Raw genomic sequence first — 12,960 nt, 5'->3', positions numbered from 1 at the left:
CCTGCACAAACCCAGATCCTTTGCAAGAAAAAGGCCCTTTCAAAAAACCAGAGACATGAACATTTGCACAATAGACTATCAAAACCTGAACACTCTTGAAATTCAGTGAGTTGACCGGAGCACAGACCCAAAAGATAACTTTGCCCGCTAGGGTCAATACTTAACATTTGGGGTTGCATGTCTTTTCTTCTGTTTACCCAGTTTATACATCATCTGCTTACCTCCCTTTGGTAAACATCCATTTTTTTTTTTGGAAAGCAAGGGGCCTGATTGAGCATTGACCTTACTTAGTGCCATGCTGTCCCGTGGTTTTTAAACCATATCACCTCAGAGTAAGTATGAATGTGTGCCCTCACTGCCTAGAAAGTTTGAAGTGCCCAAAGAGAAGTAACCTAGTTATTCAATTGGTTAATAATGTTTTTTGGGTCATGGAAGACCAGAGGTAGATGACAGCTGCCGCCCAGTTTACTGTCCAATCACCCGCGACTGCCCAAGGAGTGACTTGCATTGCTTATTACACAAAACAATTCTCATCTGCATTGACAAGCTCTGAAGACGTATGAATCCTTTCCAATGTCACCTTTTTGAATGAGAAACACCTTCCTCTTCCCTTTATGTAAATTTTGTAAAACGATGGCTATAATGTGAGACTTTTATAGGTTGATAAAAAAAAAAAGATTAAAAGTGCAAGCAGTCTCGTAACATCGAGCAGGTGATGTATGTCGGGACGAGTCTTTTGCATGGTGTTAAGAGCCTGTGACGTTGTTTGTTTTTCCTCATCTGCTTTGGTTTCCCTCAAGTTGTCTAGCCAGTTTGTGTGCCCACCAGATGTACCTCCATCTTTACTCCTTAATAATTAAATTGAACAGAGCCCGCTTTTATAGAAACGAGCTAAGCCCAAAGTGTACAACATTCCGCACCTTCCCCCAACACCACACCAAGGGTGACTAATGCGCTCTCATTCCTGTACTCTAGTTGGGAAGTCTACTTGCTGGCCCTCCTATTTGAAAAGTCCAACTGCTCTCCTGTGACCAGAGTCCTATCCTTGCGTGTGGTGTTTCCCATGCTTGATCAGGGATCTGAATAATGCCACAGGTGTCAATTATGGACCATGTGAAATTAACACAAGATGGTGGTTTTCTTGCAGGTTGTCCTTGTCCTCGGTTGCACCCTTCAGACATACTTCATGTTGATGTGTTCAAGTCCCGTTCCCTTAGGCCTCACTACTGACATGCCATTAAATGTTCTAAATGCATTTTCAGGTTGTCTCTGCCTCAGAAGGTGATGTGTCCCTTGTGTTTGATTGCGTCCTATTTTACTTCCCCGTTAATAAGTTTATCTTAGAAGTGATAGCAACGATTGAACATCCAATTTGTATATTTTTTATTGTTTCAGGCTGTGCCCAACTCTCTAACTCCTACAACCTCCTAAACGAAGCCTTGGTAGTTGTTGCTAGTCTTGAGTTAAGAGCCCAAAAATGTGAAAAGTAATTATATGGAATGCAATAGTATTGAAAACACGACTGATAAGCCATACCTGCTTAGTGTACTGTCCAGTAATTATTCATTGCCCCAGGACCCCAAGAAAAGCCATCACAGCAGATAGTGAAGTGTGATGCGATGCCAAGAAACATCTTATGGCTTCTTTTGTATCTGTTTTGTGAATTTGTGACAAAATAAGCAGGTTTTTGTTTTGTAGCTGCCATTAGTTCTAGGCTCCTGCTTAATTAGGCATCCTAAACTTAAATGATTTTTTTTTCTTCCCCAAAGGTTACACGAAGCAACAGACTACCCTTGGAGGCCAACTTTAACCCCTTTTGAGTTTCAAAAAATGCTTTACAATCTCACCTCTATCAAGATACGTGGAACATACAGCGAGAGAAGTAAATCCCTCATATATACTGTTTATAATGAGGTGCTAGGAATTTGTTTACAAACGCAGCCTACACTTGCCAAAAGCTTCCTCTTGCTCTGTTTCCACCACTCTTTCCGTCTCCCCAGTTCTCCTTCCAGTTAGGCTTTTCCTTCATGTGTATGCAACACTGGACTCTTTTTCAAAATGCTTTTTTAATGAAATAAAATGAATATATATTTTTGCAATCACTTTTTAAAAAACATTACTCCTGCACTTCATTGGGGAATTTGTTCAGCCTCTTTAAGATTGACTGACAGTGAGCATACGTAATTCCCTTCACCTGGCCAAGTCTCTGCGCCCAATGAATGATGCCAACTCTGTGTCCTAATGTGGCAGGGGTTATGGGTGGGTTGGTTGTGTATATGATGAAGATACCTGTGGTAGGATCGAGTTACTTTTAATTATTTGTCCCTTTGCACCCCCTCCTGGGTTAATTCTGATTTGTGAGGGGTTGCAGAGGTTAGCCACCTTCAGTACTGTTTCTGCTCAAATGTGTTTTAGTTCTAAGTGACGTAGTGATATATTTACATTTCTTTATGTTCTTATCCACAGGTGCTGGATATCTAGACGATGTCACTATTGTGACTGCACGCGCTGGGCCTGGCGAGCCTGCATCCTGGGTGGAAAGCTGCACCTGTCCCCAAGGATACCTTGGACAATTCTGTGAAAGTTGTGCTCCAGGATACAGAAGGGAGTCTCCTGGCTTGGGACCCTACAGCCCATGTGTCCTGTGTACCTGCAATGGACACAGCGAGACCTGCAACCCCGAGACTGGTAAGACAGCTTGTGAAAATGGGATAAAATACTAGTTTGGTTTTTTTTTTAACCTTCCCCGCGCTCTCGCAAGGTATTTTAGGGGGGGTCTGCCAGCAGCAGGATGAAGTGAAGTATTAACTCAAAAATTGCATGACAACAGCAGTGCCACGGCTGAGCTAGAGCATGCTTTTCAGGAGCCCATGCCAAAAAACAGAGATACTGTTTTGAATAGGAAATACATGCCTCAACTTCTGTTACTCCAGAAGGAAAGGTCGCTGCCTGCTTCCTGAAATTAAACTATACCTCTGCATCGGAGGAGCAGCGGACTCATTGCATGACACTTCTGTAAGCGTGCGACGACAGCATCTGTATAACAGAGGGGATTGTGAAATGTGAGAGTAAAGGGAACATATACAAAAAAATTGTCCAAAGTCTCCTAGAGATTAGAGAGCCTATTCCTAAAGCTGTGGCGTGCAGGACTTCTCTGTGGATGTAACTTGAGAATGCATTTTTTGTAACAGACCAAAATAACAACCCGACCCGTTTTGCGACAGTGAGAAAACTCATCAACTCTTATTTACAGGTGTGTGCGACTGTAGAGACAACACCGCAGGCCCCCATTGTGAGCGGTGCAGTGAAGGATATTATGGGGATTCAACAGCGGGCACCTCTTCAGATTGCCAACCTTGTCCGTGTCCGGGAGGCACCAGCTGTGCGGTCGTTCCAAGAACAAAGGAGGTTGTCTGCACCAACTGCCCAGCTGGCACCACTGGTAAGTCCTGTGCATGAACTACTCAGTCACACACTCCCAGATTTGTTAGTGATAAAATTGTATATAGCTTTTCATCACTTTACGTAAAATCCTCAAATACAAGGAAGCATTTATCTATTATAAAATACCCCCTGGTTAGTACCAGATCTAATGAGGCAAATAGGTTTCCTGTTCTACTCCCCTGAACTCATAGATCTTAAGACGCTGCTGTCAGCAGTACTTGGTCAATGGATCAGAGTTCTAACTTGTGTAACACCCATTACTCTTCCTTAATTAACCCACAGGCATTTTATTTTATCCTAACCTTTTAGGGCACCACTGAAATTCCTAACTCTACATGTTAGTATACCTTATTCCTTCAGTTTTTTGGGTTTTAGGGCGGTCAGTGCTTTCTCATAAATATCTGTGGTGGCTACTTTTTTTTTTTTTTAAACCACTCTGGGTGGAGCTGTGGAGCAATTGGGTAAGCAGGTTACTGCCTTTTGCCACTTAAATCTCCAGTGGTAATGAAGTTGAGTAGTTATGATTTTTTTTTAGTGGGTTATAAACAGATGCAACATAATGTAGTGAATAAAACACAAACTTGGAAGTGAGTAGTTTATCCTCAAAGAAGATTGGGGCTTTATGAACAGTTGAGTAACAGAATGGCCATCCACATCGCAGCAAGGTTGCAAGATTGTATCAATTGTGTCTGGGGCCACTTTCTCATTGACTGAATCATATGAGAGCTATTTAGAACCATTAGCGGACTATTAGTAAACAATAGTTTAAAGACCCACAAGTTCCAAATTCTAAGGTGCCCCCTCCCCCGCATCTCAGTAGCATTATGTTGGCCTTGGAGTCAATACAGCGTAAAACCATGAGCATACATGTTATAAATCAAGCTAGAGTCTTCGATTTGCTTGAGAAGGTGTCCACATCGTTTGGTCATCTGCGTGTTTCAGATGTTTAGGTTTTGCATATATGTTGCAGCACTGATGCAAAGGCTAATGGTGGTAAGATTAGAAAAGGGCTGTTAGCATGTTGCTAGCAATACTTCACAACCTCTTGATACTCAAGCTGACAAGTCTATCCTGCTTCCATAGCAAGGAGTCCCTGTTCAGCAGTGCCTGCACTTCCTCACCCTGCCCATTGAGATGCACTGGTGGGGAAAGCAAATCACTCCACCAGCGCCCCCATTGACCGTGCCCCTCCATCTACCTGAAGTGAAATGCAGGCCTTCAAGAGCCTGTTCTTCTGCCTATCTGGTCTGGTATAGCACCTCCTCAGCCATGCTTTGAGGGCCTCTCACTTTAAGGCCTAGGGCTATGGCACTAGAAGTGGGTATATTTTCAGTGCGGCCCCTGGATCTCATTGCCCTGTTATTGTGCGAGTGGTCAGGCAGTGGTGTGATGGATTGTTTTGCGGCTAATGTTCCGTCTCCCAGGTGTGGTCCAATACCGGAGTTGGCATGGACCACCTAGCAGCCCAGGTGCTTCTTTATGGCAGGTGGCACTCAGTTCTTCACCAGTGACGTTCTCTTGGTTCTGTAAGGCAAGTTAAGCAGGGCACTTGATAGTGGGCCAGCGCTTATGTGATTGGACTCACCCCTCCAAGCATTGCTTATGTCTCCTCTTTTCTATGGGTGGATTTCTCTTCATCCTCCTAGTGTGCATGCAAAGGCCTATTCCGGTCCATGATAATGCACTGTGACCTGGAGGAGGTACATCAAGTGTGCCCTCATAGTGTGTTGTACTCCAGTGGTAGCAGCGTACCATATTATTTAAATCTATAGTCTGACAAGATCCTTTTCTTTGTTTAGGAGTGGCTCCTCGCGTGTAAAGTTCCGCTGTACAGGAATCTCGGAACCTTGTGCTTGCATGTCGAGTGCATGTATCTGCAGTGAGTGTTAAGCGTGTGCTATTAGGAACTCTTTGTGTTGTAGAAGCCAGAGACTGGGGCCAGTAGAATCATTTTTAAATGTCCTTGCTTTTATCATGGCACAAGATGGAGTATGAGGACAGTTTTCCCTAGACAACATTGCTTGCATTCCTGAAATAAGAGAAGATGGAGACGGGCCCATCTTTAGAAATTCAATGAGGACCAAGGTAGCAAGAGGCTGCTGATTACTGAGCGCTGCCACTTGGTGCATTGCATGGTTGAGGGATGGAACTGCAGTTTCTGCTGTTCAAAATGAGGATCTTTCAAAGAAGGGCCTGTGCTTTAGGAACTCTGCTGACAGCTTCATTATGTCAATGTTTTGGATCGTCCTGTTTCGAGCCAGAAAAATTCCCTCCTGGTGTAAGAGTCCTCAATTCACACAAAGGCCGCATCTGGAGAGCATCCCGAGGCTGATGCCTGAAAGAAAAAAAAAAACCCAAACCGGTTCTGAAACCTTAGACAGCTGATTCTCAGTGCCGGAAAATGTGTATAAATGTGGGATCCAAATCACTCCATTTTGTTTGTCTCGACTTCTTCTGGACCAATGATGGGAGTGCTCCACAGAGTACTCGGTAACCTGCTTTAAAACCAAGGCTGGTGTCTCGCTAATAGCCTCCCAGAGGTGAGGGGACAGTCCATCACCTGGAGTCTGCCCTTTCTCCTGCAGGAGCTAAGGCTCTGTCTAAAGTGCAGGAAAGCCTGTGGAAGTGTGCTTGGCCCTGCAAGAAGAGAGACTGTCCAGGAGGAGATTAACATGTTCCGGGCGTGAGGAGCACCCACAGAAAGCCGACTTGCCCTGAGTGTGAAGCCAAGGGTGACTCATGTCATGGAGCAGTTACCATAACCCCTGTTGCTTTGCACAGTTTCCATGTGAGGTGCAAGAGACTAAACCAGAACGGTTTTCCTCCGTCACCCAGCAGTTTGCCAGCGTGCTTAAGCCTGATGGTGCCGACGCTGAGTGAAGGCAATTTTACTACTGAAGCAAAGAGCCCTGAGCGATCCGGAGGCTGCAGTTTCTATAAAGAAACCACTGCGAGCGATTCAGCCTGGGGGCCATAACTGAGCATTTGTCGGCAACTGCTCTGTATCCTGCCACACAGTTCTGCCTCACCAATCCTAGGAGTGAACTTTGTCCTAAGCGAGGCTGCTGGTGCAGTCGCCACTGCTGTGAGTGAAGATGCCCGAATCTCTTCCACTGCACATTAGAAGCTCTACACTACAGTAACCAGTAGGTAATTTGCGGCTCCTAGCCTGCACTGGGTACAGGAGACTAATCCTGCGCAGAGGTGTCTGATGTGCATGCTGCAACATTTTACCGACAAGGTAAAGGTTAAGATATAATGAATTGAGTTGCACATTTTACTTGAAGTATTCAAGCCGTAAGCACCTGTGTCAAATCCTGCTTAAATCCGTAGTGTGTTGGGAACTTTAATTCCAGGATCTTGGCCTTGTGTAGTATTTAGTTCGTCTGTGTTTAAAGTACTTTCTTTTTACATAAAACATAAGCACTGAGATAAATATTAAGATATTGTGTCTGTTGGTTTGCAGTTAAGTTCTGTGCTCTTGCTACCCGCAGTGAGAAGCCTTTGACTGCTTGCCCTTGGTACCCTGAGAGTCAAGTGAAATAATTATTGTATTTGGCCCAGTTTGCAGAGCCATAGTAAAGTCGACCCCATGACTCCTGTGGCAAACAGCCTCAACCATAGCTGGGGCCCAGTAGGTCCTGTCTGCCCTATTGCTCCTCAAAAGATGTCTGACCGGAAGCCTTCATTGTTGTTGATAGCTGCAGGAATCATTCTATGAGGAAAGTACAATGCATCTAATCTGCATCTTTGGATGATATTGAGTGTTCATCACAAATTTAATGAGACTTTATGGGCACAAATCCATATAGAGCAGAATACAACATATGTCACCTATGCCCATATGATTTAATTACCGTAATAGGAATTTTTTTTTTGTATAAGAGATTGTATACTCCGCTCACTTATTAAAATTGCTTGGCTTGTATGATTGCGCTTGTAATGAAAAGTATTTAGGGTAGGAATTATTCAGTGAATTATTTGTCGATTCTCAATTTGATTGGTTACTTCGAGAGCATCTGTGTTACCAGTCTCAAGGCGCTCATCGTGGGATAGCTTGGCAGGTTCCCTCATCTGCTGCAGTGATGTGTGTGCATCATGCAGATCACAGTCACATGAATAGTGTTGTTGTTCTGCAAATGGTAGAAATCCAAGTCAAACATGCAGGGCATGGATTGTAACATCAACAAGGTAGACCATGGATTTATTGTGCATGAATCAAAACGTACTTGGCATGCATGGCACTGTTTTCTTTCTTCGAAGACCAATGAGTAGTTAAGGAGTCTGCTGCAGTGACATGCATGTTATTGCCTTATTACAGGTGTAGATGCCAGTGAGGCCACCTCAGCCTTTTATCCTTCCAAGTAAAAACAGAAGTACTTTTAAGTTGGAGTTATAATAATTCCTGCCTCTTAAAACGATTTGCTTCTCTGCTGGTTTAGCATTGTTAAAAAAAGTATATTCACATTATTATAATATGTTGATGAAAGGAGCCATAATGCCTATAATGTCCTTGTTGCTAGCTGCATATAAAGGTGCAGCTCTGAGTGACCAAACAGTGCCTCGTGCATATGGAAAGGAGGTTGTTACCCCAGTTAGCCTCACTTTTGAGACCTTGTCTGGTGCAGCGTTTCTTAACCTGTGGGTACGCAGTGCATATTCAGAGGGTATGAAAGCCCTTATGACCTCTAACCATTATTTTCTGTCCATAACCGTAAGCATCTTTTGCTAACTAACTTCACAGGTGTGGTTCTTCTACGAGGAAAAGTTTCATCAAGTGAAAATAACTTACTTGAAGTCCAGTTCGTGGTCTCACCAATGTATTTCATATATTAATAAAATCAATAAATAGGTTTAAAAAATATTCAAACATTTTAAAAATGTTTAGTCAGAAGCTGATTGCAAGTTCAGAACAGTGTGTGTGTGAAGGCGCACACACTTAAATTTCAAACGCTCTCGGAGTTGAAATAGCAAACTGCTTTTTACTAAGCACACTTTTGAAAGTCTTATGTTTTTCTAGAAAATCAGAATCATTTGGACAGTCATCTATCCTTTTATACATAAGTCGTAGACTGTCTAAAGTTCTTTCCAGGCAGCTCGTTCTTCCATCCTCTGCTTTACAAGGGCAGACCCTTACACACTCCAAGCACCTACAGTTCTTGTAGTGAAAAGGGGGTATGCTTCTATTTTCAGTAGAGCTGAAATTCTCCCGCAGGCAGAATATTGCTTCCAGTACGCAACATATACTCGGGCATAGGTACCAGTGGTGCAGCACGTCCAGTGGCATTGGGCATACAAGTTTGAGGGACCCATTTTGCCCCAATTAAAGTATGTTTGCTATCAAACCAGTTGATGGGAACCATTGTCTTGCTTGCATTAGGGTCCATGGTGCTGCATGTACTGTGCGTAATGAGCACCTGGCCCACTAGCTTTTATGCAGTCACGGTCTTAATCATCTTTTGGCATAAGGACCCTGCATGGTCTCCATCTTTGTCCCTCCCAAACTCAGTTGATGACCTGTGTCCGAGGCCAATATCCATGCAATTACTGCTTCTTTGCCATTAATGCTGAGAGCGCTGATTTCACTTGACTACCTATTGAATTATGAATACAACCAGGGGCGCGTTAAGGTGGTAGGGAGCCCACTGCCTGGCATACCAGCACACATTTTGCCCAGGTGTCTTGTGGTAAATGCAGTGCATAACACTCACTTTAGCTGAATGCCTTTTAGTAGTCACCATTGTTCGAGCAGCCAGTGCTATGTATCTCAAGACATGTTTCAGGATATTTGTTCTTCAATGAAGTAACTTTAAATTTGGAGGTGCTGGCAATGCTGCTCAGTCTGTTTTCTTTACTACTCCCAGAGTGCAACTGCATCCCAGAGTTAGTCAGCCTAAAAACTCAACAAGGTGCCAATCAAAAAACGGGAGTGTGCGCACTGCCGGGGATACTGTCACATGCTTCTCTCAGATACACTGTGGTAAATGTAATGCATGATGAGACTCACTTTAGCTGAAAGTCTTTACTAGTAACCGTTCTTGGTGCAGCCAGTGCTGTACATCGCTAGACAAGTGTTTCAGGATATTTGTCCTTCAGTAGTCGCTCTCTGGGAGTGGCACAAATCTTAAGACTGGTAACAGCATTGCCAGTACCCCCTACTTTAGTGTTACTCTAGTCTGAAGAAGGAAAAATATCCTGAAACATGTTTAGAGTTGCACAGCACTGGCTGCACCAACAATAGTGAATGTGAAGGACTTTGAACTAAAGTTAGTTTTATCATGCCACTATTAATGGTCGCCATCTTTAGATTACTTTTCCCCCTGCTATTTGGTTTGGATGCATAGTCCAGAGCTCCAGGAACTGAACTGAATCTAGAAAGTCTTCAAGCTGCACAACTACCGCTGCTGAAAGTAACCTTTTGTTTCAGTTGAAAAATGTAGCACTTCCTGGGGCTTGTAGTGTGGCCGGTGAATTTTATATGCCGTCCTGAGCCGAGATGGCTCCATCAGTTGTTTCTTCTCTCGAGCGTACAAAGAGTTGCAGAACGGGGTTTTCTCCTGCAGTGTTGAAGGGAAATTTGAGTGAAGTTGTAGGAGCTTTCAGTTTTAGGCTACTGCACCCTTCAACAGAAGTGCAGTGTGGCTGAGTGGTGGCAAGAATCGCTTTATTTGTGGCCAGATCTGGGTCTCTGCTTGGGTGAGGACTGGGTCATAGCAGTCCTCCTAGTCAAAGCCCAATTGACCCCTTAACTAAGAGCAATCCAAGCCTCCCAGCAAGCTGCCATTTGACAGAAAAACGTCTTTAAAAGAAGGAAGCAAGCAACAGAACTTCATTTTCCATCACCCACCAGCACAGGAAATGTGACGACAGCACCCTGCATTCCACCACCCCCCCCCCCCCCCCACCCCAAACCTACTTAATGGCAGCTGCAACACGGATGCACATCAGGCGCGCGGCGGATGCAACAAATTTGCACCATAGTTGAGCCTGTCTGCTTCCCGTGCCATGAACCCTGGTCCGATCTCCATCCAGTGATACCCCCAGCTGTTGCAGCACCTCGCACCATGTAAGCAATGTCGAGGTAACTGGTGACGAAGGAATCAATCTATTAGATTGCTACCACATTGGACCCAAAGATTATCCTCTAACTACGATCTTGTGGTCTAAACCATGTTTTACTAGTGGACGGATATTGATGGAAATGATTAACATATTGTTCTCTGATTTTGTCTTGTTAAAGTTGTATTAAATATCAGCCCATAGATTGTATATATTGTATATAGCGCTTGAGCACTGTACTCACTTATGTCACTATTCACTGCACCGTTTTTGTTGGCGCGCCTACAGTAGGAATTACTAACCATGGATTTGCTATATTGATGCAATAACTAGACAATAAGCAGTGTTGCACCTTCACAATAAATAGGTCAGGCCCACTGCTTTGTTGTACTGTGTACCTCTTCAGAGTAAATAGATCTGACCCCTGGCATCTAAAATAATTTTTCCCAGTGAACAAACTTGGACCTCTTGCCATTATCATTGGTTTTGCAGCGTGAATCTTCTTTGGATTCACATCCTGTATATTATTCCACCATCTAATGGTTGTGTCCAGAAATCTCTTGGTAGTCCTTGTTGGGTCTCGCTTGCAACCGGGTATGCGCTGCATGAGCTCTTGCGTTTTAGATTGTATACACCAAGGGCTTGCAGCCTGCCCATTGCTTAACAATTCTTTTGCTTTGTTGTCACTTATTTTCTGCCTTCTAATTGGCCAGCTCAAGCAGTCTTCAGTTTCTCTTCTTTTGACTGGAGCATGAACCAAGTATTGATTGCTTCAGCTTCATTGCCGTCCTTCCTCTGATCGAGGCACAACTTAAATATTTTTCTTCTTACCTGTCGTCCTACACGCCCCTGGAAAACCGGTTTGACAATGGCCTCCCCTTCGTTGACCCCTGTGCCAGCCTGTCTACCTAATCAACAGAGCATCTCCTCTCCCAAGTGTTCTCCATATGCCCTTCAAAGGAGACTTCACAGTTGAAGCTCGCCTTTTTGGCTAACCCCTATGGTTTCCTGCCCGTGACAGATATCGCCTTCTCTGGTGGCAGATTTCTATTGTTCTCTTTCCTGGGAGTTAAGTCTCTCCAGGAGGGCAGAAATCTGTCTGCAGGACAGACCTCAAGTATAACAGTAAACGGGCACTTTTAAACCTGGGCAACTAAAGTGGTAATTTCTTAAGTTGCACTTAGCCCACCAGTGACTTCGAATTCGATTTAGCCATTAAATCGGTTTTAATGCACGGATTCCTTTGATATCTTACAGTACCAACCAACTTTAGTAGTCTCATTCAGAAGTTAGCAGGGCGGAGATGACAGCCTGTAATTCTGTACTTGCCAAAAGGGCTACTAGCCTTTCCACAGTAAAAATGACAGAAAAAAAGTGTAATGGCATATGAGCTGTAGATCTCATACTGTTGCATAGATCGCAATCTGGTGTTGGGCTCGGATGTTTCCACTTTGTTATTGTAGAAGTCTTTGTAATCCCATGATGGGTGACTCCTCCTTTGGTTAGTAGTGTGCATGGGCATCGAGTCCATCTCCAGATAGTTTTTTTCCGCCATCGGGTTCGGTTGTGAATTGCTGCGCTCTGGGTCGGTGTAGTTTCTATTCCCCTTCGACACGCAAAGCTCTCACCACTCGACGGTATTGTTTTGATCGCGATCTCTTGACGCGTATCTACTTTCCAAAGAGATTCTCGAATCTGGTCGTCGACATGGACCTTTTAGGCCAATCGGTGCCATCAACAGCATATGGAAAGGACTCCATTTAAAAAATGCAAGTGTGGGGCTAAATTCCAACACACAGATCTCCACGAGGTCTGCAATCTCTGTCTCGCTCCAGCTCACGAGAGTCGACACTGCCAGGCCTGTGATTCTCTCAGGTCCAAGAAGAGTATACGTGATCACCGGGCTTGACGTCACGAAATGTCCAGATAAACAGTCTCTGCGCCGGAAGACATTTTCGAGGCAGACCCGATGATCCGAAACCGGAGACAGGAGATGAACAAGCCAGCATCTCCGAAGCCAACAAATCAGACTCGGAAGACTAGTCGATTACTCCAGGTCAACGAACCAGGAGTACTGACGTTGACGCCCCGAAAAAACACAAGGCTCTGGTAACACCTTTGGGTCTGATTCAACACCGTGATAATGCTTCCGAGGCCCACTAAGTCTTCAGGCTGCTCAAGATCGAGCCAGCCACATCACGGCGCCGAAAAACCCTCTTTGGCACCAAAACCTAAGCCCAAAATACCAGAAACTTCAGCACCGAAGCAAACTTCCAAAATTTCGGATCCGGAAAAAAAAGCTGACCTCTTCGGAGTCAAAAACACCACCCACGCAGGAAGACACAAAAACTCCTAACGCTAAGGAAGATAGGCCAAAACACCGCTCGGAGCCTAAGTCATCGGCGCCGAAAAAAGACAGTGTACCCAAAGAACTTTTCCATCCAGATCCACCGTATC

At 44.4% G+C, this 12,960-nt stretch overlaps 2 protein-coding genes across 2 annotated transcripts in view; one reads left to right on the top strand and one right to left on the bottom strand.

Annotated features, from left to right (window-relative positions):
• LOC146833833 (uncharacterized) overlaps positions 1-12,960 on the bottom strand; it is a 338,179-nt gene that overhangs the window by 118,921 nt on the left and 206,298 nt on the right. The window lies entirely within an intron of this gene.
• LAMC1 (laminin subunit gamma 1) overlaps positions 1-12,960 on the top strand; it is a 329,476-nt gene that overhangs the window by 198,275 nt on the left and 118,241 nt on the right. The window contains exons 11-13 of the mRNA XM_085601731.1: positions 1,770-1,882; positions 2,467-2,688; positions 3,254-3,442. Of these exons, the coding sequence (XP_085457857.1) occupies positions 1,770-1,882; positions 2,467-2,688; positions 3,254-3,442 (524 nt within the window). The remainder of the gene's footprint in view (positions 1-1,769; positions 1,883-2,466; positions 2,689-3,253; positions 3,443-12,960) is intronic.

Source organism: Triturus cristatus, chromosome 4_2 (assembly GCF_964204655.1).
Source record: "Triturus cristatus chromosome 4_2, aTriCri1.1, whole genome shotgun sequence".
In the NCBI taxonomy this organism is placed as follows: domain Eukaryota; kingdom Metazoa; phylum Chordata; class Amphibia; order Caudata; family Salamandridae; genus Triturus; species Triturus cristatus.
The sequence above is the reverse complement of the archived record's forward strand: the minus strand, read 5'-3'. Positions and strand labels throughout refer to the sequence as shown.